The following is a 26382-nucleotide window of genomic DNA, read 5'->3' as shown; positions in this document are numbered from 1 at the left end:
GGAACTGTTCAGCCTTGAGACCCTCTTTTCCCTAAGGTGTATTTAAGAGCAAGCAATAGTCATGGCGGTCTGCTCCTGAACACCTACTGTGACCAGGCACAGAGCTAAGTATCTTACATGTCATATGCTGATCCTCACACCGTCCAAGGACGCAGGCCTCGTGACTCTAGCTTATAGATAAATCATTGGCCCAGAGAGGTAATCCCTGCTTGCCCAAGGCTACACAGATAGAGCACGGTGGAGCTGGGCCGGGCCTCAGGTCTGTCTGACCACACAGGCTGTCCACCCTGAACATGAGAGCCACGTGCCTGGGCTCCATGAGGCTTCCAGGAACTGGGCTGGGAAATTTGAAGGCATTATGCCAGTGAAAGGGGAGGAGGAAGGACTTGGCTCCAGTTCCAATCTCCAGGAGGCCCCACCCCGCAAACAAGAGGGTGGACCAGAACTTTCCTCTGGAAGAGGGGAGGCGCATTTCTTGCTGATGGAGCCAGACAGAGTGGCCTATGAACTGCTCCTTCCTTTGGTCTGCCTAGTTTTGAAGGAGGATGGAGGCTGCTGGGGGACGTCTAGGATCCCAGTGCAGGCAACTCTAAGTGCCTTCCAATGAAAGGAGAGCGGCCCGGGCTGCGCCTGGCCCAGGGGACATGGCGAGTTTCTGCACAGGGATTCCATACTGCTGTGCGGGCAGCTGAGCCAAGACAACGTGGCCCCACGGGACGCGGGGCCTAGCTCAGAGTCCTGAGGGTCACTCGTTCAAGCATGGGAAAGAGCCCCTGGAAACAGGCAGGCCTGCCCAGGCCAGCGCCAACTTCTCCTAGCGATAAATCTTTCGAATACTGGAAGGGCCCCATTCCAGGCAAATTCTGCCTAATTTCCTCTTCGAAAGTTGCCAAGTTCTCTCTCATTGTTGTATTGTCTCGAGAGGTGAGAAAAACAGCCAAGGGTGCACTGTGGGTGACTGTTCCCAAGTTCTCCTTCCTGGCCCAACTTCTTAGGGAAAAAACAGCACGTGCTTTTCAGACCGGAAAGCTCTTTCTCGCCGGCTTCCAGTAAGAAGCGAACCCACCCTGTCCCTGCCCCTGCCGCCTGGCCTCTGGAGATCATATTGGGAGAAGAGCCAGTCTCGGAGACCATCGGGAAGGGACAGTCTCCTTGTTCTGGTTCTGCCCGAAACCTGGTTTTAGGAGCAGGGGGCTTTGTCTACTTCTCATGGATGGGCAGACACCCAACCGCGAGGCAGAAATCCCCAGATGACCAGCGCCACGGGGCCCTTTAATGCTGGCCACCCCGACCATGGGCCGGCAAGGGGCCCCCTGGGATGCTTTCATTGCACCGTTTATGTTCTTATGTAGTTACCTCCTCACAATGAAACACCAGCACAAAGGGCGTTAAGGGGGGAAAGAAGATAAATAGGTCCTTTCTGCACCCAGGGATTCTAATAACATGGCATTAGGGAGCTCACGCTGAAAAACACAAAGCATCCAGAAACACACCAATTGGACCAGGCTGGGAGGCTGGCGCCTTTGTCTGGCGACTCGACCTGCTGGCAGAGTGCTCGGTGTCTCTGAGCTGGGAGAAGGCACGTTGGCCTAAGAGCGGCTCTTAACCTTCCCTGAACCCGGATAGGTCAGCTCCCAGGGGTCTGAGTGAGGCACCGATTCAAATTCTAACAAAGCAGCTTTGTAAGGAGGTCCCTGGGAGAGGGACAGAGGTTGGAGAGGGAGGAACAGAGGGAGGAGGAGACACAGAGGGAGTTAAGTTGAGAGGCGCAGAGAGAAGGGCTCGGGGTAGAGAGAGGCCTGGAGAAAGACCTCAGAGAAAAAGAAACTGCAAGAGAAACAGAGCAAAACACAGCAAGGGAGAGAGACAGAGAGAGAGAGGGAGAGACGGAGAGAGAGGGAGAGATGGAGAGAGGGAGAGAGGAGAAAGAGAGGGATAGGGGAGAGAAGGAGGAAGAGAGAGAGACAGAGAGAGAGGGAGAGATGGAGAGAGAGGAAGAGAGAAGGAGAAAGACAGGGATGGGGGGAGGGAAAGAGTGAGGAAGAGAGAGAGAAGGGGGAGAGGGAGAGCCAGAGAGAGAGGGGGGGAGAGATGGGGAGAGAGAGGGGGAACGGGGAGAGAGAGGGACAGAGAGAGAGAGGAGACAGAGAGAGAAGAAGAGAGCGAGAGAAAAGGAGGGAGAGAGAGAGAATGGGGGGAGAGAGAGATGGGGAGAGCAGAGAGGGAGAGGGACAGAGGGAGGGAAAGAAGGGGAGAGAGGGATGGGAGGGAGGGGGGGGAGAGAGAGAGAGAGAGAGAGAGCGCGGAGGAAACAGATTCCCATGGATACGGAGAACCTGGCAGAGACTCCGGAGTGAGAGACGCGCAGGTGAGGGTGGGGACCCCTGCAAGCCCAACAGGATTCCTAGGTAGTGAACAGCCGCACACGTGCAGCAGGACAGGACCCTCTTCAGCGATGATGGAAGACTGCAGACCCTCCAGCACTACATGACTACTTCCTCCGGCAGGGAAGCAGTGCCTGGAGCAGGGGGTCAGAATGAAAAGTGCTAGGGTCCAGCCCCGTCCGGCAGAACTTTCTGTGATGATGGCAGCGTTCTTCCTCTGGGCTGTCCAATAAGCAACCAGTAGGTCCATGTGGCTCCTGAGCCCTGGAAATGTGGCCAGTGGCCCGCGGATTTGCACTCTTCATTTGATGCAATACGTTACAACGCAGACAACCCTGTGTGGCCAGTGGCAGCTGCCGGACAGCACGACTCAAGGCATGTTCACCCTCTGCCGACCAGGAGCACCCAGACAGAGCTTGTCCTGTCGGCCTTGTCCCCGGGGCACCCTGGGGGCTTCTCGGCCCGTCTTCCACCCACAGCAGGGAGGACTGCTCCATCACACCACCACTCTGGGTCCTGTCATAAGAACCAGGACAAACCCAAAGCAACGCAACCTGCTGACTGTCACAAGGGCACGTGAGACGTGCCGTGCCTGGCACCTCAGAACACCAGCCTGGGGCTCCAGGTGCCCCCCAGCCACCTCACAATCACACGGGCCTCCCAGCCCAAAGCCCACCTCCAAGATGACTCGGAAGCCATTTATGTAAAAGACGGCCACACGCCACCACAAATCACGGCGGGGGGGGGGGAGGAGGGTGATGACGAGAAGGAAATAAGGTAGAAGCGGATGGAAGTGGCGGAAAGAGAGACTGAGGCGGGAGGGGGTGCTGCACCCACCTGGGCTCCCCGAGTAATGGGGGGAGGGCTGGGTCTGCTTCCCCGTCCTAGCTCCGAGTCCTGCCCTGCTGCTCCAGCCTCTGTCCACAGCGCCGGGGGTGGGGGCAGCAAGCAAGTGAGCAAGGGCGATGCTGGAGCAGACCCGCCTGTCAGCTCGGCAGGGGGAGCTCTGCCGTGAGGCCACCGCCGGATGCAGCCCCAGCCAGGCGAGTCATCACAGCCGGCCCGCAGCCACGGCCTGGGTTAAAGGGACATTCCACTGCCCAGCAACTCACATCCCTCCCAGCCTCACTGCTGTTCGGTCCCCACGGCCTGGGTTAAAGGGACATTCCACTGCCCAGCAACCCACATCCCTCCCAGCCTCACTGCTGTTCGGTCTTCCTTGGGGGTACGCTGCCCCCTCTGGTCCCAGAAGCAATGAGGCCCTCCTGCTGACGAAGCAACAACCGCTACACACTCAAAGAGATGGGGGCTCAGGGCCCTCCCTCCTCCAGCTGGACTATTTCAAGGTTTCCCCCCACCCCCGCCTCCCTCTGACACTCCCATATTCAGCCCTCTCTGCCCTGCAACTAGACGGCTCCCTCCTTTGTCCCCTTTACCACTTAAGAGCTTTCAATGGCTCCCTACGGCCCTCAGGATACAGGCTTGGCTTCTTCACTCAGCCAACAAGACCCGTACAATCTGGCTGTGACCTAACAGCTCTGGACACATCCACGGGGCCCTGAATCTGCCTCCCCCCCTCCTACATTCATGTTTTGCACCCGTCTTCCCTCTGCCCGGAGTATGTGCCCCCCATCCTGGCACACTCCTACTCACCCCTCTACACCCAGCTGTAATGTCACCGTCCCTGGGGAGGCTTCTCTGGAACCCCTAGGCTGAGTGAGTCACTCCCTGCTCCGGGCTCCTACTCCTCCGGGATATGCCTCTATTTTAGCCGCTGTTTCTGCAGCCCCGTGTTTATAGCTCTGCTCCCCAGAGCTATCCCTCTTCAAGGATGGGGCTGAGGGGCTTATTTGCCTTCCTCCCCACCACAGGGGACAGACCGGCTCAACTTCTCCACAAAACCCCATTATTGCCCCCCTGAATCTTCCACTGCTGCTCAGACCCCAGCCCACAGGGGCCAGAGGACAGACAGGTGAACTCTGCTGGCTGGAGGCGAGGAGGGAAGAGATGAGAGCACGTGAAAGAAAGAAAGATGGCCGGTGTGGAGGGTGCCAGAGTCAGGAAGAAAACACACAGGCAGGCACGGTTTTGGTGTTCTCCAAAAGATGACAGTAGAGAACAGGAGTTTTCTAAAGAATCAGCTGTTACAGTCAGCTTGTTGAGCCCTGCATTCCTCAGAGGCTGAACTGTGTGCCTCTTGGCTTGAATGCTGTTACACAATCTAGTGGCCACTTCGAAAACATGTTTTAGGGAAGCATCTCTTTGGGCTCAGGGCAGATTTCCCTGGAGTGACAGTTAGAAAGAAACTTTTTCTACAGGGAAGGCCTGTTCTCCCAACAGAGAGTGTGCATTCTCTCTAATGAGGAGTCTCTGACTTGGGGTCCCTGCTGGAAATTGGGATGGCTCTGCCTCAATGATAAAGAACATGTCACACGTATGTACTACAGCAATTTTTTCTGCCACAATTCCTTTCTTGGTGAACCCACCTCTCCCCAGCCATAAGGTCTTAGTAGGACTATCAGAGTACACAACTGCCTACGGTCAAGGGTGGGTATGTAACGTAGGGTAGGGCATTCCCTGGGATGTCTGGAACTACAGCAGACCAATTAGAATCTTCTATGAGATTTTATAGGAAGATACTAGAAGGAAAGTGGGCTCTCACATTTTCGAAAGGACAGATGTCCATCTTTCCCATGTATGGAGAGAATTTCCCTGACAATGAAGCCAACAAACAGAAGCAGAGCCAGGAGATGGAGAGACAGAGAGGCACTGAATATTAGTATCACTTGACTCCTGGATCAAGCTATGCCTGAAGGCCTCTCTTAGACTTCCCAATTACCTTAAGACAGTTACAGCATCAAATTATCTTTCTGCTTCAGAGAGTTTGAACATGTGCATCATTTCCAACCAACAGCACCCTTTCCCAAGGAGACAGCTCATATTTCCGTCAGAGTCTCAGGACTTAGACCAACAAGAACCTCCTCCTCACTTGAAGTACAGCAAAAGGTGGCATCCATTGCTTACTTGCTTTTCTATAGCCTTTTAAGGCCTAACAACAGGGCTTTGTGCCTCAGTTTCCTCATCTGTAAAATGGAGATCAGAATTCCTATTTTCTCAGGTTTGTTATGAGAAAAAGAACCCTAAGATAGAAAGCTCCGGGGCTGCAGCAGACATGCAGTGGGAGCTCAGCTGGGGCACATTCCCTCTTCCTTTCCCTCAGAGGGCTGCAGTCCTTACCTTTCTTACGTTGGAGAAAAGAGCACCCTAAGCTAAACCGCCTTTCCTCCTGGTGATTGGTTAGCTGCCTTCCTCTGAGGGAAAAGAGGAGGGTAAGGGCATGGGGGGCAGGGCAGAAGAAACTGCTTGTTCATGTTTGTTTCTCCTACCTGCAGTAAGACCGTTCCCCCAGGAATTGTGAGCTGTAAACAGTACTTCGGGGCGTTCTCCCAGGACAGCAGCTGAACGTCTTCAATAGCGCTGTAGGAGACTGAGTTTTCCATGTACCCAGTTGGCTGCAGCAAAAAAAAAAAAAGAAAAAAGAGAAAAAAAAGGACACACATTGGTTACAAGATCAGGCACAATATCCATGCCTCACAAGAAAGTTCCGGAAAACATCCCCACCCTGGCAACAAGCAGACTGGTACAGACACTGGGCAACTCTGGGAACCAAAGGAATTCCATCTTTCCTGGCTGGCAGCAGCCCAGCTGGTGGAAACGGGTCATGGTGGAAACCTGCCCACATGTTCGGGGGTGCAGAGTCAGGACCAGACTGGGGGCACCTTGAGGGCAAAGCCTGTGCATTGTTCCTCTAGGCATCCGTGGGGCCCAGCACAGAGCAGAGTCTGGATCTCTCCGGCCCTCACTGTGGCCAAGCCACCACCTTCTCCTGCCCAGAAAGCAGTCACAGACCCCCACTGGTTTCCCTGTCTTGTCTCCCTCCACAGATGTGCGCTCCCCATCGAGCACCCAGGGCCACATTCCGCATCGGCACACTCAATCCCCTTTTCCCTGCTCAGTGTCCTTCCACAGCTCCCAGTGGCGCAAGCACGAAACCCACACTCCTGTCCACCCTCACCAGGCCCACAGGTCTGGTCCTGCTCCTTCCTCGAGCCCCACCTGCTTTCTTTTCTTCATCCGCACACCCTAACAGTCTACCTGCCGATGGCATTGCAAATTCAACCTGCCCCTTGTCCTAGAAAGGTTGTGGCCTGATATCTGGCCTCTCTTCTTCTACTGTCCAGGCCTCAGCTCCACAGGGACTTTGGGGGACCCTGCTACCCTCCAGACCCTATGACCCACCTGGTCACATCCCTCCCTGGACCCTCGGTACTCCCCACACCGTATTTAATTATTATGGACTTATATTATGTGTCATCTGCTGATGTCTGCCTCCTTGCCAGGCTGCAGCATGGGGAGGTCAGGCCCATGTCTGTCCTGGTCCTTGCCCTCTCTCCCCAGTGCCTGGCATGTGGTGAGGGCTCAACAATTTGTGTGGAAAGAAAGAACAGTAATAGCTATCATTGGTCAATGCTGGGGTGAGGGTGGGGAGAGAGAAAATTCATAGCCACTCATTGCTGAGTGAGCTCCCCTGTCCTGGAGAGAAGGCAGCAGGAGCCCGGGGAATGTACTGGTCACCAGGTCCCAGCAGGGTCCTTGTCACTCTGACCCCAGGAAGCCACACTCGACCAGAATTCAGAGGCAAGTGTAACATAGCCGAAAAGGCAGAATCTAACAGCTAACGTCTCCCAAGCCCTGACAGGCGCCAAGCACTCCGTAGGTAGGTGGCAAGCGCTCTCTCCTTCCCTCCACACAACGGTTCCACGGAGCAGGCACCAGGGCCATCCCACTGCACAGATGGGGGAGCTGAGACGTCCAGTGACTTGCCCGTGGTCGGCCAGCTGGGAAGGGGGCTGGCCAGGGCTGAACTGAGCTGATGACTCAGGGATCAGCACCCCAGCCACTCCGCTGAGCTGCAAGCAAGAGGGGGTGCCATCTACAATCCATGGCCTGACAAGACCATTTTAGTGTCAGGTTTTGGACCTCCGTGAGGTTTTAAATGTCCATTTCCGTCTGCCAAAGTTGAGATACAGAGGTGGTGATGGTGGAGGTGGAGAGGGTCGAGGGCATGAGGTGCCTCAAATTTTCCTGATACGATCGGCCACAGGCTCAGGAAGTAAGAGAGATTGATTAATCAATTTGTTCATTCACTCATTCATTCATTTTATGTATTTATTAGGCGCCTATTACGTCACAGGCCCACATGCCAGATGCTGGGGATACAGCAGTGGAGAAGACGGGAGCCCAGTCGTGCAAAGAGACAACAAACAAACAAAATAGGCAAATAAACAGCAAGCGCTGCACCAAGATTCCAAGTAGGAGCTCACGGGGCTAAGAGCTGCGACGCCCGGAGAGGTGGAGGCAACGTCCGTCCCGGAGTCCCTGCCTGTGCCAAGGCCCAGGGGTGGGAACCTGCTGGGCATGTTCGGGGAGGAGCAGAAGGCCAAAGGGAGGAAGGCTCAGGTAAGAAATGCCTTGGAGAGAGGGGCAGCCACTCCCAGAGGGACCCGTGGGCCCTGCCAGGGCTCCTGGAGCAGTGCTGCAGGGGAAATAGCCTCAGGAGGAGGGGGCAGAAGAAGGAACAGCCTGGAAGCTCCTGAATAGTCCGGGCGGTGCAACAACGCTGCTGGGACCCGGGGGTGGTGGGGGGGCAGGGATGGGGCGGCAGCCAAGTTCATCCCGCCCTTCTCACCGGCACCAATCCCCGTAGCCGCTGTGTCTGACCAAGACGGTTACACCAGTACCTCCCAGAGGCAAATGTGTGGGCTCCCCTCACCCTTCACCCTATGCCGGCAGCCCGTGCACTATTACGTTCTCCACATTCTGCTGCCTGTGACTCAGCTCCCACAGCACATCTTGTCCTGAGAATTTCGGTGAAACCAGGGGTCTGGAGGATGGGTTACACATTTATTTTCTGAACCCACGTTCAAATATTTGTCATGTGCCACTGACTGTCTGTCTCCCCTGCTAGTGTTCCAACACCACAGGACCAAGAATTTCCACCTGTTCTGTTCCAAGTGCCCAAACAGACCCTGGCATTTAGAAGCTGATCGTTATTTTCTCAATAAATGAAGGAATATTTTCCTAAATGGAAAAGTGTTCATCCATGTACTACTTATAATCACTACACATAACATCCTTGGGAAGATGGTTTTTGTGATTCTTTTAAAAATTAAATTTAGGGGCGTCTGGGTGGTGCAGTCATTAAGCGTCTGCCTTCGGCTCAGGGCGTGATCTGGCGTTCCTCCGCTAGGAGCCTGCTTCTTCCTCTCCCACTCCCCCTGCTTGTGTTCCCTCTCTCACTGGCTGTCTCTCTGTCAAATAAATAAATAAAATCTTTAAAAAAATTAAATTTAAAAATTAAAAATTAATTAATAAATTAAAAAAAAAATCTCCTTTAAGAAGCAATGGTACCTGGGTACCTGATGTGCCAAACACCTTTCTGCATGGCCCTCACCCACCTCTCTCCCTCTTCAAGATCCGATCGGCCTCCAAAGTCCAGCCCACTGACCCCTCCATACACCCAGAGGTCAGAAAACATGGGCTACGACGTGGCCACCAGCCCATGTGGAAACTGCCAGACCACACCACACCATATAAAGAAAGAAAGGCCCATTCCGAAAATTGTTAGTATTTGATTATTCAGACCAAGCAAATGGCCAGGCTTTCTCTAGAAGCACACCTTGAGGCCTCGAGGCTTCTGCTTCCTACCAGCCTCCTCAGGACCCCGGAGACGGGACGAGGCTCTGCACTGTGGTGCCGCACCAAGCCCGTGGCGGCTCACTCCAGGAGATGACGGCTCCTGACATGTGCTATTTCCAGGAGGCGGGGCTTGCTCACAGCCTGTGTCTGCCTTTCTCACGACCCTGCTTCAGCTCCCTCAATGTGGCCTTGATTAGAAGTTGCAACACAGGCTTTTTGGGGAAAGGTTGGGTATAAATAAATACGTACTGGTTTTTAATAGCAGATGTACTGCTTTCCCACTGTTGGAAGCAATATGGGGTAAAAGCAAAATTTGTAGAATTGACAGGACCTGTGTTTGAGCCTCTTACTGTGTGACGTTATGCAAGTTACTGTACCTTTCTGAACCTATTTCATCCAATAGTAAAATGAAAATTTAATAGACAGGATTATTCGAAGAAGCCTTAAAGGAGATCCAGTCTGTCAAGGGCTTAGCACAGCACCTGGAACATTCCAAAACGCTCAATAAAAGGAAGTACTGTGAGAAACCATAAACTTTACCTCTGGGGTCCTCCTCCCCCAGACCCATAATTCTAGTGTAACTGTGAGAAAAACATCAGATAAACTCCAACTGAGGGATGTTCCTCAAAACACCTGACCGATACCCATCAAAACCCAGGAAAGTCTGAGCGACTGTCCCCACTATGAGAGGCCTGTATCTACAGAGACCGACCACCCATGCACTGTGGGATCCCCAGTGGGGTCCCAGGACACAGAAAAGACATTAGCTAAAAACAAAGGAAACTGAAGAAAGCATGGGCTTTAATAACAGCCTCTCAATGTTGGTTCTCTGGTTGTGACAAAGGTATCATGTTTCTGTGAGATGCTAACCACCAGGGTAGCGGGTTTGGGGTACATGGAAACTCTGTCACTTTTCTGTACGTCCTCACACTGTCCTAAAATAAAATGTTCATTAAGAGAAATAACTGCTGCCACGTTGTTACCAGGGTCGTCTTCCCGGACAGAGCCTAGACGGGAGTCCAGGAGGCTTGCAAGGGAGAGGGGACGGATCGGGACTGAAAGCCGCCGAATGCTGCTCTTTGGATTCAGGTGTGAGCCAGTGCTGCCCACGGACTCCTTCGTCCTCGGTACTTTCACCCGGCTGGGACGGTTTCACAGATAACTGATAATTCCCTGGTACTCTGAACATGATGATCAGAGCGACAGCGGACGAGATTCCTCCGTGGGGTAAAGGCTGAGTCAGATGAAAAGGAAAAATGAAACGCTCCTCCACTGGAGGGAAGCTAGGAAATCCAGCTCTGCGAGGTACATTTCAGAGACGGTTATTTCTACACGTAGAAGCAAGGCGAGGCACACTGCATGATTCCCGCCCACGTGACATTCCAGGATGAGCACAGCTACAGGGCCTGAACTCAGACCAGCGGTCACCAGCGGCTGGGGAGCAGGAGGGGACCGTTACCAACAGGCATGGGGAACTTTCTGGGGTGATGGAAATGTTCTGCATCCCCATCACGGTGGTAGCTACTTGACTGTATACCTTTGTCAAGACTCACAAATCTGCATGCTCAAAGGGTGAATTTTCCTGAATGTAAATCATAACTCAAACCTGACTAAGGAAGGCAATGCGTCAATATTATAGATAATCTGGAAGACGATGAACGGGAGGCAACCTTTCAGATAAAATCACGTCAAGACCACTCATTAGCACTTTGGTATATCACCTTCCTGAGGATTTTTTATACATGACTTTTTTTTACAGAGCCTGAGTCATACGGTACATATTGATTTTGTAACTTGCCTTTTTCTTTCTTTCTTTTTTTTTATTATAATGTTACATCACACGTGCCTCCTATATTCTGGACAATAATTTCCAGAACTATCATTTAGTGGCTATAAAACATTTGGCTGCTCTTTATTTTATCACGGCTCCCCTCCCCGACCATGGACAGTGTGGTTGTTTCATTTTACGCTACTATAAACAACTCCACAATGAACATCCTTGTGAAACATGTTTTTCTACCCTATATTTAGGATTATTTCCTTAGGCCAGATTCCCAGAAATGGAATTACTGGGACAAAGGGCAGGAGCATATTTTACGTCATTGCCAAATTGCTCTCATTAAAGAGATATTAAGAGACCTGGGGAGCCCTGGCTAAGGCTGGGGGGGGGGGGGCTTCATCCTGGGCCCCAAGTCTGGCTGGGTCCTGCTAGAAGCCATGCTCCGGCCCAGGTAAGTTCAGAGGGACCACCCTGGCCACCAACTGCCCATGAGGTGACTGTAGCGCCCGGGGCCGGGTCCCAGGAGTCTGCAAGCCAGGGTATGGGCTCCTAGGGATGCTACTTTCCCAATGGCAGGTGAGGAACAGGTCGGGGTGCCTTTGTCCTTTTGCTCTGAGGATTGATGAGGGGCTAGTCTGGGGGGGTCTTGGGTCTCTACCAGACCAGGAAGAGAACACACTACTTCTGCTTCTGTTTCTGAGATGAGCTTCTTCTCTGGTGTCCCCTCAATGCCTAGACTCAAGACAGCAGAGCCTGGAGGGGCTTCATCAGGCCCCCAAGGGACCCCTAAAGGCCCTCAGAGCTGCCATTCCAAACCGGGCACCTTGTCAGACTTCCCATGTCAGAACGGGCAGGGAGTAGGGTGACCAAAGGCAGCACCCCCCCTTGGAGGCCCCCAGGCTTCACATCCCCCTGCTTTCCAGGGAGCCAGCTCCCTCCCACCCAAACCTGCCTACTGGTTTCCATGGGGATTTCTCTAAAAGCCAATGTGAATCATGATGTCTGTGACCCCCAAGATAAGGCTCCAGGCTGACTCAAGGTACAAGTTGGGAAGGTGCCCGGCACCACTCCCGGGAAGGGGAGCAGGGAAGACGCTCCCGGACCCCAAGAGGAGAAGCTGGTCTGGAAACACCCTCCATGAGCTCACTCCCCAGACCAGTGGACATGGGAGGCTGGGGAACCTTGCCCCCCTGGGAACCTGGGCTTCTGAGAACAGCAGGCTGTTTGTCACGGGGTGGGGGTAGGTGCCTCCCCGGTACCCTGCCGGGTGAGCCACGACACAGACAGGTCCCCTCTCTGCCTGCGTGGAAGCTGCTGGAGTCACCGTGTCGGGGGACCTGTTCTGCACAGTCCGACTCCACGGGGCACCACCCACCTGCAATGAAGAAGGGTTCATTCCTGCCACTCGCCCCCTCCACACACAGCCTGGCCTCAAAAGAGAGACAGCAGGTCAGAGGTCAGGGAAGTCCCTTCCAGCCCTTCTGGATAGTCAACAAGGACAATAATCATAACAATGGCACCACTCCCTCCGTGGTGGTACCACAGAAGGGCTCCGACTGGAGGAGAGGGTCCCCACTCACCTTCCCCTGCTGCCTGTTAGAAAACGGAGATGAAATGCACGTGATACACAGTGAAACGCCGGCCATTTTCAGACGTACAACTCAGTGACATTTCGCGCACTCACAATGTTGTGCAACTTCACCTCAATTTAGTTCTAAGACATTTTCAGCGCTCCACAAGGTGACCTCATCCCCGTGAAGTGGTCACTCCCTATCACCTCTCCCCCACAGGGCTGCTGACCACAGATTTGCCTGTGTGGACATTTCACCTCTACAGAATTATACAGCACGTAGCCTTTCTCCCTGGCTCTTTTCGTGTCATGTTTCGGGGGTTCCTCCACACGGAACCATCTATCAGTACTTCGCCCCTTTTTATAGCTGAGTAGTGTTCCACTGAATAGATCTGCCACATTTGGTTTAGTCATTCATCAGCTGAAGGACCTTTGGGTGGTTTCCACCTTTGGGGTATGGTGAAGAGTCTGTGACACGGTTTTTCAGTGACGAGGAAGGACACAGGCTCTGCAAACACAAGTCTCGTGAAGCTCCTCCCACACAGACAGACACAAGTGCCCCTGGTCAACATTTCTGGAGCCGTGCCTGTGTGGCCAGCACCATGCTGAGGACTTCATAGGTATGATCTCATATTACCACACCGCACACACCGGCAAGGGGCTGGATTTATCCCTGTCGATCCACACGCTACAGACACAACTGAGGTGCCGAGAGGGGAGGACGTGTCACAGACCCAGGATTCCATCTCACAACTGCCAGGACTGTGACCTCGGTCTCAGGTTCTGCCAACTCGTCCAGCCGGATCCAAACCCCGGCGTGTGTACCTGTGGGCACGCACACGGCAAACGTGCGCTACGCACAGAGGAGCCAGAACGTGAGGGTGCCAGGACCAGAACCTGGCACGGCCGGGGTCCTGGAATCTGCCTGCCTCCTGCCACCCAGCCCCGCAGGTCCCCAGGCCACCTACGGCTCCCCCCGGCCTCGAGGGCAGAAACCCACACGGGCTCATCTGGGAAAGGCCTGTCAAAATATTTTGATGTTCCCTTTAATCCCACAAAGGGAAAGTTGTACCGCAGAAGCAAAGCGGCGGTAACAATTTGCTGCTACATGGGTCAGTCTGGGCCCCAGTCCCGGAGCAAATCTCCTCAAATGCCTTTCACACTCCCCTCCCCTTGTTTCCATAAACCAAAGATACCCAACATAATTTCAGCTTTTCTGGTTGCCCCAGGGCCACCGGTACTGCCGCCACCCACTGGTGAGCCGTGCTGCAGCCCAGCGATGCTCTCGGGCACACAGCTGTCTGCCGCTCCCCTTACTGGCCCCTGACCTGGAGATGCTGTGTCTGTTTGAACGGCTTCTCCAACCTTTCTCCCAATGCCAAATGGCTACTTCTTATTGCTGCCAATGGACCTTCCCCTACACCCTACCTCACAAGATTACTGCTCTTCTGCTGCAGCCTGTGAAGCCAGAACACCAAACTTGTTAGAACTATGTGTAAAGAAAGAGTAACTTGGATTTGAACAAGAAAGTCTCTCATGAGAAAAATACACCCTTCTTGTGTTTTATGGTATTTGGTTTAGTCTTCTTTCCTTGGTTGTAGGGAACTTAATAATCAAGTTCTGCACAGCCTAAGCAACTCTAGCACAGCCCTGTCCGACAGAACCTTCTGTGACGACAGAGATGCTCTGTGTCTGCACGGTCTGGTGCAGTAGCCTCCTGTGGGCCACTGAGCACAAGGAATGTGGATAGGGCAACGGTCCCCTCGGGACTGAATTCATGAGGTCATTCAACACACGGACCCCTCACATGTACAACCCAAGACCAGCGTCTGGGGACACAGCAGTGAAGGCAAGGGACACGGCCCTACAATCATGGAGCTTTGGAGACAGGGAGGAGTCAGATTACCCAGGAAAATGGGGGATGCTCATGGACAGAAATTTGTGTTCTCAGGGCATGGCACTGTTCACCTGTGCCCCTGGGCAACTTTGACAGCTGCGCAACTGACCAAGGGAGTCTAGAAGGGAACGCGGATGGAGGGACCAGCCCTGGCTCGCACTGAAGCCCCGAGTGGCTGGCAGCAGGCATGGGTGGCAGACATCCCTCCCTCTGCCCTAGTGTCAGGACCTTGCAGGCTGGGAGCAACCCCGCATGCTCCCCGTGCCCACTTCCCACCTCTGTATGGCCCTTTCCACCTCCAGCCCTCCTGGGAGGCAGATATTACCATCACCCCCGAGACAGACCAGATGGAGGTTCTGAGCCTTGACCAACCACACACAGCTATTTAGGACAGAGGTGGAAGGAGAACCGAGACCTTGGGCACATGTCCTGGCCTTTGTCTATAACAGCTAGTGAGTTAAAAATCAGGGGGATGACCGCAGGGTGACACCACCACACCATCCTCCAGCAGAACAGCTCAGATGGGAAAGACAGTGACAAGCGTTGGCATACAGACAGAGCAGCTAGAATGCTCCTTCCACTTTGGAAAACTGTGCATTCGTATCTGCAAGAACTGGACACACGTATCCCCTGCAACCAGCTGTCCCGTTCCTACGAACAAATGTGGGCATATGTTTCCACGAAGACCTGTACACACATGTTGCCTAAGCGCTCTGCAGCCCCGGACCGGAACAGACTGGAAACTACCCAAATGTCCATCAACGGAAGAATGGATGAAGAAAGTGTGGTGTATTCACCCCGTGAAACACTACGGAACGAGAAAGAATGATCTACGGCTACACAGACACGCAAATGAATTATATGAACCTAACGTTGAGGAAAAAGAAACTAGACACAGAAGCACAGAGTGCATACTTGCATTTATCTCAAGTCCAGAAGTCGGCAAAATCCCCCGCATGCTGTGAGAGGTCAGCGCACTGGTTACTGGGGGTGACCAGCTGTCTGGTTTGCCTGAGCCTGAGGGGGTTTCTTGCGACACTGGATGATCAGCACTAAAACCAGGAACATTCTGGGAAAACTGGGATGAGCTGCTATACTACTGGTTACCTCCAAATGGGGACAGTGCTAGAAAGGCGCCAGAGGCGGTTTCTGTACTGTTCCAGGTCTTAATTCGGGGTGGTGGCAGCACACTGTTAGAATGCACCCAGCAGGGCACAATACGTACACTTCTCTGCATGTATGTTATGCTTTGATAAAATATTTTTTGAAAAATCACAAGTTTTAGAGTCAAATCCAGGCTCTACCGCTTGCTGGCTGTGTGGCCTTAGGCGAGTCACTTGGCCTCTCTGAGCCTCCATTCTCTCCCCTGCAAAAGTGAGACAGTATTCACACCCATTAGGATGGCTATTTTTAAAAAGGGAATCACAAGTGTTGGAGAAGATACAGGGAAATTAGAACCCTCAGCCATGCTGGCAGGAACATGGAGTGGTGCAGCCACCTGGGAAAAGTTAACCATGAGTTTCCACATGACCTCTATGGGGAGTTTTATGGTATATGAATTACACTGCAATAAAAAAGGAAACAGTATACCTATCTTAAGGGTGCCGTGGAAAGTAACAAAGGGCGCATCCTATGCTCAGCACCTGTGAGAACTTGCTAGCGTAACTACACAGGGCGGCTCCAGAAGGCAGCCAGGAGGGGGCTGCAGGCAGAGGCACGATGCAGTGAGGGTTCACCATTTGAGCTCAGCAAGTTAAACTCCCAACACGGTGCCAGGTACTAAGCAGGAGCTCATTATACCAAGGTGATTATTTTCAAGCCTCAACAAGAAGGAAGGAGGGGCTTTGTGCAAACCTCTCCAGGTTCCTCCCTTACCCACAGATGACTCCAAAGAGATACGACAGAGAGGGGTGCTCTGGCTTGGAGTCGGCCTTGAGTGCAGGGGTGATCAGCCAGCTCTGGAAGACCAAGGTCAAGCAGGACCCCATCTGTTAGATACTGCCTTCCCCAGACGCACTCACCACTCCCTCTTGCTTCATCTCAACCAAGCCCGGGGCCCGGGAGGGGCTACCTGGCACCAGAGCCGGGACCCCTTCTCCTGTGGCCCAGATCTTGGCAGAGCAGTGCCTGGAGGCTGGGCCATGAGGGCAGGGCCAGCCAGGGCAGGCCAAGGCTGTTCTCCACGGACTGCACTCCGTGGAGACAGTCAGGAGGCATGTTCTGGCTCATTAATCATGAGTCCAGCCATGGCAGCTGCCCCCTTTTATGGACAAATGGCTCAAGAGGTTTAATGACAGAGGAAGAACTGATATTTCCATGTTCGGACTCTCCAACCTCAGTCACCACTGTGGGATGGAAATCGGAGTGCCCGGGGCGTGGTGCTCCCGTGCCACTGGGCACTTCTGCCATCCGAGGAGCTCCTCAGGACTCTTGAGGGCTGTGCCGCTCGTTAGCATATTTCCACGCACCAAGTCAGGAAATATTTTTAGGGAGCAACAAAAGTCGAGCAAATCCCAGATGCCAGGCCCTCAGGCAGTCACAGGCACCATCTTGCTTATTCTCCACAAGGCCCCTGGGAAAGGGGCACTGCTGGGACTCCCATCGAGAGGGGAGGTAGAGAAAGAAGGGGAGGCTGGGAGCGACTAAATGGTGGTCCCAGGTCACAGCTGGTCAGCAGAAAGGCCACATCGTTGACCGGATCAGATCCATATCCTCTGTACCACGTTGCCTGCCCACTCTGCCGGACACTGGCCTGGGAGCCCTAAGATGGCCAGGGTGTGCCAGAGTGGGCCTCCTGATGGGAGGCGGGGGAGAGGTGTAGACGGGTAACAACAACACAACATGATAAGCACTGTAATTGAGAGGTGTAAGGTACAAAGGACAGGGGGAGGGGCGGAAACGCTGGGGAAGGCTTCTCAGAGTGACCTTTGAGCTGGGTCTTCAGGTGGGGATGGGAGTGCCGGGCACTCCCAGCAGAGAGAATGGAAAGTACAGGGAGCCCCAAGTGGGGGGACCCCGGTCTGCGAACAGGAAGTTGTGGGATGAGTGGGGAGATTCAAGGATTCCTGAGGGGGCCTGAGATGGGACCCAGACCAGGGCACAGCCCTCCACTGCCCAACCTTCTCAGACTCTTGAATTTTCTCTCTCTCCTCTTTCTTTCTTTTTTTTTTTTTTTAAAGTTAAGGCAGACATTACAAACAGTCAAGTGCATTAAATGTGGAAGTGCACAGGTTTTGCGTGTTCAGCAGGATGTATTCTGGGGCAGGCTCAGCCCTGCACAACCACCACCCAGGTCAAGATAACAGGGCGCCTCCAGCCCTCTGGCAGGCTCCCCAGTGCCTTTCCCGTCTGCGCTACCTGGAGGTGTCTCTGTCTGGCATCTGTCACTGTAGGTCAGTTCTTGAACTTGTTACAAATGGAATCACACAGTAGACAGGCTGTGTCTGGCTCCTTCCGTTCAGCGAGCTGCAGATGCATACGTTTGGGGCTCCTTCTTAATTGCAAAGCAGCGTTCCTTCCTATGTACCATGGACGTCTACGGATCTTTGGTTGTTTCCAGTTTGGGCTACTGTGTATAAAGCTGCTGTGAACACTTTTGTACATATTTGGGGTGGGCAGAGCAGAGACAAAAGTACTTGGGTAAATACCCAGGAGTGGGATTCCTGGGTGGCCACAGGGTCAAATGCTTGTATTAAAGCCCCAGAGGCACAGTTCGCAAGGAATCACAGGCAAGTTTTACATGACAACAAGCTCCTTCATAGAGCCTCTGTCACAGGTAGTTATGCCTTGGAAAGAACAAGGATTCCTGAGTTTGGAGGACAGAATCAGGCCAGCGACAGAGCTCAATTTTTCTCAAAAGGTGGAGCACATCTACCACAGATGGGACTTCTGAGCCCCCCAGGACAGACAGCATCCTTCTCAAAACTAGACTCAGAGCCCACAGAGGAAGTGGCAGCAAAACAGCAACTTTGCAGCTACGGAGGCAGAAAGGGCCAGTCCTGCTCCCCTGCCTGTCCAGTGTGCTCCCCGTGCTCGGCACAGATGCTTTTGCAAGAGGAAAGGGCACGTTTGCTCAAGATCAGAGCTCTAGAGCTCTGAGGGGAAGGCTGGGAATGGCAACTGTAGTTTCTTTAATACTGGTAGTAATTTAACTCAGATCACACATCAATGTCATGCAGGCCTCGCTGTACCCGTCTGGTGTTCCAGATATAAAGAGACCAGCAGGGATCAGACAGTGAATTTTTAGGTCTTTAAGAACATACTCTAGTTGATGGTGTAATTCAGCTGGGGCAAAACTTTGGCCTGGGACAGCCTGGCAACAGGGGCACCTGCCTCTGTGTCTTCATAAGCTGGGCACACGTCATCCCTGGTACCTCCCCGTGCGCTGAGGGATCCTGCTTTTCAACGTGCCACATTAGTCCACGTCCAGAGAAGTGTCCTGATCACGGACCATATGTGCCTCCTATGTGGGTCAACTGCTGACAGACATTTCCCCACTGACTCCTCAGAACAACCCGTGAGATTGGTGCCACAGGGATCCCACTATACAGCTAAGAAAAACGAGGCCCAGAGAAGAGAAATTACTTGCTCTAAAGTCATGCACCCACTTGTAAACGAAGTCAGAACTGCAACTCTAGCCCTTTGATCTAATCCAAAGGTTAGCAAACATTTTCTGTAAAGGGCCATATCGTACATTTTGTAGGCTTTGTGAGTCACATGGTTTCTGCCATAAGAATTCAACAGTGCTGTTATGATGTGAAGGCAGCCACAGATAGTATACGAATAATTGTGGCTACATTCCAATAAAACTTTATTGAGGGCACCTGGGTCGCTCAGTCAGTTAAACATCTGCCTTCAGCTCAGGTCATGATCTCATGGTCCTGGAATCGAGCCCCGCATTGGGAGATCGAGCTCCTGCTGAGCAGGGAGCCTGCTTCTCCTGCTCCCTCTGCAGCTCCCCATGCTTGTGCGTTCTCTCTCCCCCACCCTCAAATAAATAATACAAATCTTAAAAAAAAGCTTTATCAACAAAAACAGGCCAGGGCCAGGTGTGGCCTGGGGCCATAGCTTGCCAATTGCTACTTCGAAACCATTCCAGGGTGTAAATATATACTGGATGAATGGCTAGGTGGATGGGTGGGTGCAAGTGAGTGGAATGTTTTCCTCTTTTTCTTTCTAAGGTGATTTCAGTGGATGGGGAGGTGAGTAGGCGAATTTGCTATTTATCATATCCACCAGGGCTGGGTTTTACCGAGATGTTCTCCAGCAATGTCCTCTCTAAGGACTGGCCTTAGCCCTACCCCTAAATTCTGTGGGCACATCAATTAGCCAAGTTCTTCAGAAATTTCCCGGAGGATGTATTTTGGGAGAAACCCCTTGGACCTATCCCTAAATGAAAGCAAATGACCCAGAAGCCAGGAGACGTGGGGTTTTCTCCCAGAACTACCCATATCCACTAAGGACATCAGCCTGCTGGAGATGACCCCCAAGTGAAACGTCAGGACCCTACATGGGGCGACCCACATCTCGCTCTTGTTCCCAAAATAATGACAATGAGTCAGCGTGACTGAAGCCTCCTTCAAAGAACCTCTGACAGGGGGAAGAAAGCTGGGGACACATCAACAAGTCTTCTAGAAAATACCAGCAGAAGGGAGGGAGGGAGGGAGGAATGGAGGAGAGAGGAAAAGACTGAGAATGATGTTTTGGTCCCACATGCACAGGAGATGGGCCCAGAGAGGTGTGGTAATTCTCCAGGGTCACCCAGCTGAGAGGGGCAGAGCTGACATGGGACACCTGGGCTCCCCGAGATAGGGTCCGCTTGCCATGAGTCCCCCTGGCCTTCTTCCAGAGGCCCCTGAGCTAGACCCCAGGATGGCTGAGCATCATCAGTGGCAAGCGGACCCAAGTTTCAGAATTGCTCCCCACGCTCTATGCTCCAAGAATGCCCTTGCAATTGTTCCCTCAGCGCCCAGCCTCGGGACACGCACCTTGCCCTTCAGAGACTTGTGCCTCTCCCATAGGATTCAACACTTCTTCTCTGAGCTCAGGGAAGCCCTGGGCAGATGCCAATCTACTGCTGGCCAGGCCTGTACCGTCACGGATGGAAACTGTCTACCCTCCATGACAACTTGAGGGACGGAGGGAGCTGTTTTCATGAAGCCTGAACATGGGCAGGACTTTCTGAGCCCAGCTAAGCTTCACAGGAACACCCTACGGCGTATAGCGTTTTCTTCCCATTTTACAGCTAAATCAATGAGCCACGGAGCGGCAACGTCGCAAAGAGGCAGTGCAGCCAAGACTTACCCAACTCTCGTAATTCCTGTGAAGCCCTGTAATGATGGTAACAATAAGGCTGGCATTGATGAATGGCTCGGAGCAGCCCCTCGTCTGCAGAAGGGGGAGGAAGACAGGGAGAAAGGAGAAACGGGAAGGAAGAGGCCCTTGGGGATACAAAGCGTACGGCACCACTAGGCTTTCCTATCCTGGAAACCAGGCTAGGGCATTGGACAGACAAGCCCAGAGCCTACTCAGAAATCTGCCAAAGCCACCTGAACTGTGTGTCCATCAGCACAATGAACAAGTGAACTGAGGAAAAAATCTCTAATTACAAAGAAAAATGGCACACAGTAGAAATGTACGGCTCGCTGCTGGCATCAACACGCTGCAAGACCAAAGTGGCTGCGGACGACGCTTGCAAATGACATGTGGGCACAGGCCTGCCCGAGACCAGTGCAGGTCCCACAATGCTGAGTCTGTGCCGATTCGTTATTTCCAGAAGGTGCCGCCATGCACGAATGACATGCACAGGGACATGGCCATATTTGGTCAGAGCTTCAAGGCTGGTCTTTCATATGCCACTTAGGGGATAATGTCGTTTCAAGGCTCCTGCGTGGCCACAGGGCAGTTACGGCAAGCAGCTCTTTCAGGCTGTGCCATCTCTTCTATTCCTCTGGACGTCGGACTGCGGTTGTGATCAGATGCTGGCATAAGGACTTGGGAAGGGAACAGGTCATTTCTTGCAAAGGAAGACATATCCTGGCATCCCTGCCGGCATGGGGCTGCAGCAGGTCATCCCATCCACGGTCCAAGGATGTCTTTATGCTCTCTCCTCTGGAAGCCAGTACCCAGCTGTCACTCTCACCGGTAACTTCATAAAGCTCAACAGGCATATACTGAACACCTACCGTGTACCAGTACCATCACAGTAATTAGGAATCACACCAAGGGCGATCTAGCATCACCTACAACAACCTAGACTGTAACAACCCGTATTCAAGGCAGACATCCAGACAAACTCATTACAAATTCATTCTTCCCAGCACAAATTAAAACCACCACATGATCGCTACACACCTAACAGGACGGCTTTTAAAACAGATACTTTCAACACCTCACACACATCAGGATGGCCACTACCAAAATAAACACCACAACCCAGAATGTAACAAGTGTTGGTGGAGGGTATAGAGAAACTGGAACCTTGTGCATTGCTGGTGGGAGCAGACAATGTTGCAGCCGTTGTGGAAAACAGTATGGAGGTGCCTCAGAAAACTAAACACAGAATTACTATATGACCCGGCAACTCCACTTCTGGGTATACACCTCAAAGTGGTGAAAGTAGGGACTCGGATGCAGATTTGTACACAAATGTTCATGGAGGATGATTCACAGCTGCCAGGGGGCAGAAGCAACCCCGAGTGTCCATCAGTGGGTGAACAAAAACACAAAATGTGATATATACATATGTGGAGTATTATTCAGCCAGAAAAAGGAAGGAAACTCCAACATACGCTAGGAACCTGCACGAACCTTGAAAGCGTCATATTTAGTGAAATAAACCAGTCCCAAAATACAAATATTCTATGATTATACTTACATGAGGGACCTAGAGAGGTCGGATTCATAGAGAGAGAAAGAATGGCGGTCACCACAGTCTGGAGGGTCTGGGGGGGGGGGTGGTCACACTCTCTTAATCTGGGTACCGTCTACAAGGACGTATTCCCTTTGTGCAAATTCACCAATGGGTACACTTAATATTTGTGTGCTTTTCTTTAGGTGTTTTACACAATTAAAAAAAAAAAATTTCCTTTGAAAAGACAACATTCCTCTGGGTCAACGGCTGCCGATCTATGGACAAAGACCATGGTGGGGGTTTGAGAATTACTCTGATTTTTTTTTTTCTCATTATGCCCGCCTACTTCATTCAACAGAGAGAGCCCATGTGTGCCAGGTGCATGCCAGGCTACGGGGACACTGTGACGAGTGAGACCCTTCCCTGACCACAAGTATAGCCTGTGGACGGAAAACATGTTATATCTGCAGAAACAGGCACATTGTATCTCAAATGTAGGTACGTGCTGTTGTTACGAATATAAATCTGTTGGAAAGCAATACTGCGTTCAGAATATATGGAATTTTATGTATTTCTCAGATTGTAATGGTAAAGGACCCAGCTGTGGGAGTCAGAAATCCTGACTTAACACACCAGCTCTGCCTGTATAGGCTCTGGGCCCTGGGGCTAGAGAGCAAGTTTGTCTTCTGGAACCTGTTTCCTCATCTGTGATACGCGGCTGATAACAGAGCCCAGCTGATCCGCTCATTAGAGCGCTGGATGAAAGGATGCATGTGATTCACTTAGCACAGTGTCTAGCCACAGTGACAATGTCCGTGCATGCAGCATGGAGGCCCTACTGTGTGCCATGAATAACAATGTCCTTGCTCTCATGGAATTACCCTGGTAGGGGGGAGACAGACAGAATGTTAGATGAATAAGCAAAATAGTTAGAATGTCAAATGATAAGTTCAAGTAAAATAAATTAAACAGCACAAAAGCGGATGTTGGGTTTTGGCATGGCCAAATAATTTCATAGGAAAGTAGAGTATAATTTAACCATCACACAGAGATAATACTAGAGAAGTATGGGGAACCACTGCTTGGTATTTCCCAAGGTAAACCACCCCTGGCCAGAAATGAGAACACCAGAAGGTGACGTCACAGGGCCCAGCAAACAAGCCCCTTGTGGCAAGGGTCAGAATTTAAACGTGAGAAGACACTTCCTCCCTTTATGGACAACTGTGGCTGACAAGTCTACCTAGAATCTCCTAGACAGGTTTCATCTGTGAGTGGGGGAGCAAAACAGAAAGGCATGGAAGGGAAGGAATCTAGCCCGCGAGAAGGATTTGTGTGGTTTTCCTGATCAGAAAGCAAAAACAATGTAAACCGTGTTTCCCTTGTGCTGCCGGAACAGAATGCTCCAAGCAGCCAAACGAGGCCTGGGATAATCGGGGCCCGTCCCTGGGGATCTGGAGGGGCTCGTTCTGTGAGATCCTAATTGCCTCATTTCACATGGTGTCTTGAGAAGCCGCAGCCTTCTTGGAGGCAGGCAGGGTATAATCTTAGACAAATAAACACAATAGTTCTTGGGGAAGCAAGTGCTGGCAGCCATTGCTGGTGTCTTTCAAATAAGAAGTGGGAAATCCCTGATTGTTCTCGGCTCAGATCTTGCCTGGGGGGCTGCAGGCTTCCATCCAAGGGCTCCAGGATGAGTGACTAGGGAATTCTTACACAGTGGCTGCTTATGCACAAACCCAGTGATCTTTCTCCAAGGAAGCTATGCTGCAGGGCCAGAGCCACCTCTGAGGTGGGGTCTCTAGAGTCACTGAAGATGTGCTCCTGAAAACTCTGGTCCACACAAAAACCTGTGCCCGGATGTTAGTTTACAGCAGCTTTTACTCACCTGGCAACTAAATTGTCCTTCAGTAGGTGAATGGATAAAGAAACTGGTATATATATACAACGGAATATTATTCCGTGCTAAAAAGAAATGAGCTATGAAGCCATGAAAAGACATTTAAAGGTGGAACTTTAAATGCATATTACTAAGTGAAAAAAGCCCACTATATGATTCCAACTCTACAACATTCTGGAAAAGGCAAAACTACGGAGACCCCATCAAAGATCAGTGGTTGCCAGGGGTTTGGGGAGGGGGGATGAACAGGCAGAGGACGGAGGATTTTTAGGACAATGGAACTGCCCCACGATACTGCAGTGGTGGATACCTGTCACTGGGCATTTGTCCAAACTCAGGGACCCTGAGGTACACTATGGGCTTTGGGTGACGATGGTAAGTCATTGTGGGTTCATCAACTGCGGCAAATGTAGCGCTTTGGTGGGGACGCTGATATGGGGAATGCTATGCAAGTGTAGGGGAGCAGGGGCTATATGGGAAATCTGTGCCTTCCCCTCAATTTTGCAACGAACCTAAAACTGCTCTAAAAAAAGTAAATCTGAAAAAAAAAAAAAAGTCTACTCCCCCAAGGCAGAGAGGAGAGAGACAGGCTGTCATGTCAGGAAGCCAGGTGGGAAGAGGAAAGTTCTGGAATGTGGACTCAGAATGGCTGGATCCCCGTTGGGCTCTGCAGGCCCCTCACCCCTGGGTTCCTTGGCCCTGCCACTGGCTTACACAAGATGATAATTGTGATGGGTGTGATGGTCTGCATGGAACGCCAGGAAGCCGAGGACTTTCTAAGTGATGGTTCTGGGCATGGAGGTGAAGCGAGCCTCCAAGTCCAGGTCCCCATGTGTGCATACTGACACAGATTAACCACCACATCGATCCTACCCACAGGCATTCCACCTTTGAAAACCCTGCCTAGGACAGGAAAACAATCTACTTATGACATAATGAGAAGAGGTGAGAGTGAAAATATTTAACATCTGATACAGCATAGGGACAGACAGGAATGAGTGCCAGTTATAAAGACCTGCTTCAATCATCCAGGTGCATTTTGCAGGACCCCTGCTCACGGTAACGGTCACACATGTCCCCCTTTTCACAAACAAAAGACCCTGGATTCCTGTCCACCAGCATTCCAGACCAACGCCACGCCACGTAACTGGTATTGCCAAATCAAATTGAATACACTATATTGAAAAGCAAAATCCGACAACCAACCCCACAGATTTTATCTCATGCTGCCTGTTCTTTACAATTTTCAAAATTAGGAAAATAGCTCATGGGTCCCAACAGATTTCTGTGAACCCCTAGGATTCTGGAAACCCGCAGATTTGAATCCAAAGAGCTCTCCTCTCTTGAGTTCTCTCCCTCCCTTCCTGCTCTGCCCAGCGTTACAGACCCACACAGATACCTCCTCATTCCCTTGGTAAGCGTTTGCTCCAAGAAAAAACACAGTCCAGAATCCCTTCCCTTAAGGACTTCTCGCTTGAGTGGGGGAATCAGACACGCCCGGAGATTATTAGAATTCTCTGTCTGTGATATCTGCAGATATGGGGGCACAGGAGCCCAGGGAGAGGTGGACTAAGTCTGCTATGGGGCATTCACTAAGACTTCGGAAAGTTCTGTGATGTTTGATTTGGGTTTTGAAGGGTGAACAGGAGTTTATCAGGCAGAGAGACAGAGGTTGAGGGAGGTGAGTCAGAAAAACTGCTTAGATCCTGATTACAGAGAGCCTTGAACACCAGGTTGTAACGCCTGGATTTCCACTGGCTAACTGAGGAATGTGGGGGCTCACAGGGAATTGATTCCTCCAACACACGAGACATCGAGTCATGTAAAGTGTAAGGGGTGACTCAGTGGACCGCCAGCAAGGATCACAGTTGCTATGTGTCTCTGCAACCAGGTGAGGCCTGAACAACCGTGTCTTCTGTTACCATTGCTGCTGTCGTAACAATCACAGTGAGCCATTCCGTGAATGAAGGAAGAGTCACACTACACTCCTCTTAGGGGTCTCGGTGTCTCTCTCAGGGACACAGGCCATTGTGTGATTTCTGCTATGTCCATGAAAAGCACTGCTAAATGTGTGTTATCCAATAGTGGCTCATTTCAGCACGCCATTCACTCAAGAGGTTCCAAAATCCCATCTCTCAACGAGCCTGCATGAGTTAGGTGCTAAAGCTGGGAGGCTAGGTGTGGGGTGATGCCATTCACAGCGACCCAAGCAAACCCCAAACCCCTTCTGGAGAGACAGGAGC

At 51.9% G+C, this 26382-nt stretch overlaps 1 protein-coding gene across 1 annotated transcript in view; it reads right to left on the bottom strand.

The window, feature by feature from the left end:
* CMIP (c-Maf inducing protein) overlaps positions 1 to 26382 on the bottom strand; it is a 233148-nt gene that overhangs the window by 85454 nt on the left and 121312 nt on the right. The window contains exon 2 of the mRNA XM_045796073.2: positions 5771 to 5896. Within this exon, the coding sequence (XP_045652029.1) occupies positions 5771 to 5896 (126 nt within the window). The remainder of the gene's footprint in view (positions 1 to 5770; positions 5897 to 26382) is intronic.

This window comes from Ursus americanus, chromosome 21 (genome assembly GCF_024610735.1).
Source record: "Ursus americanus isolate L20-20 chromosome 21, mUrsAme1.1.p, whole genome shotgun sequence".
Taxonomy (NCBI): Eukaryota; Metazoa; Chordata; class Mammalia; order Carnivora; family Ursidae; genus Ursus; species Ursus americanus.
The sequence above is the reverse complement of the archived record's forward strand: the minus strand, read 5'-3'. Positions and strand labels throughout refer to the sequence as shown.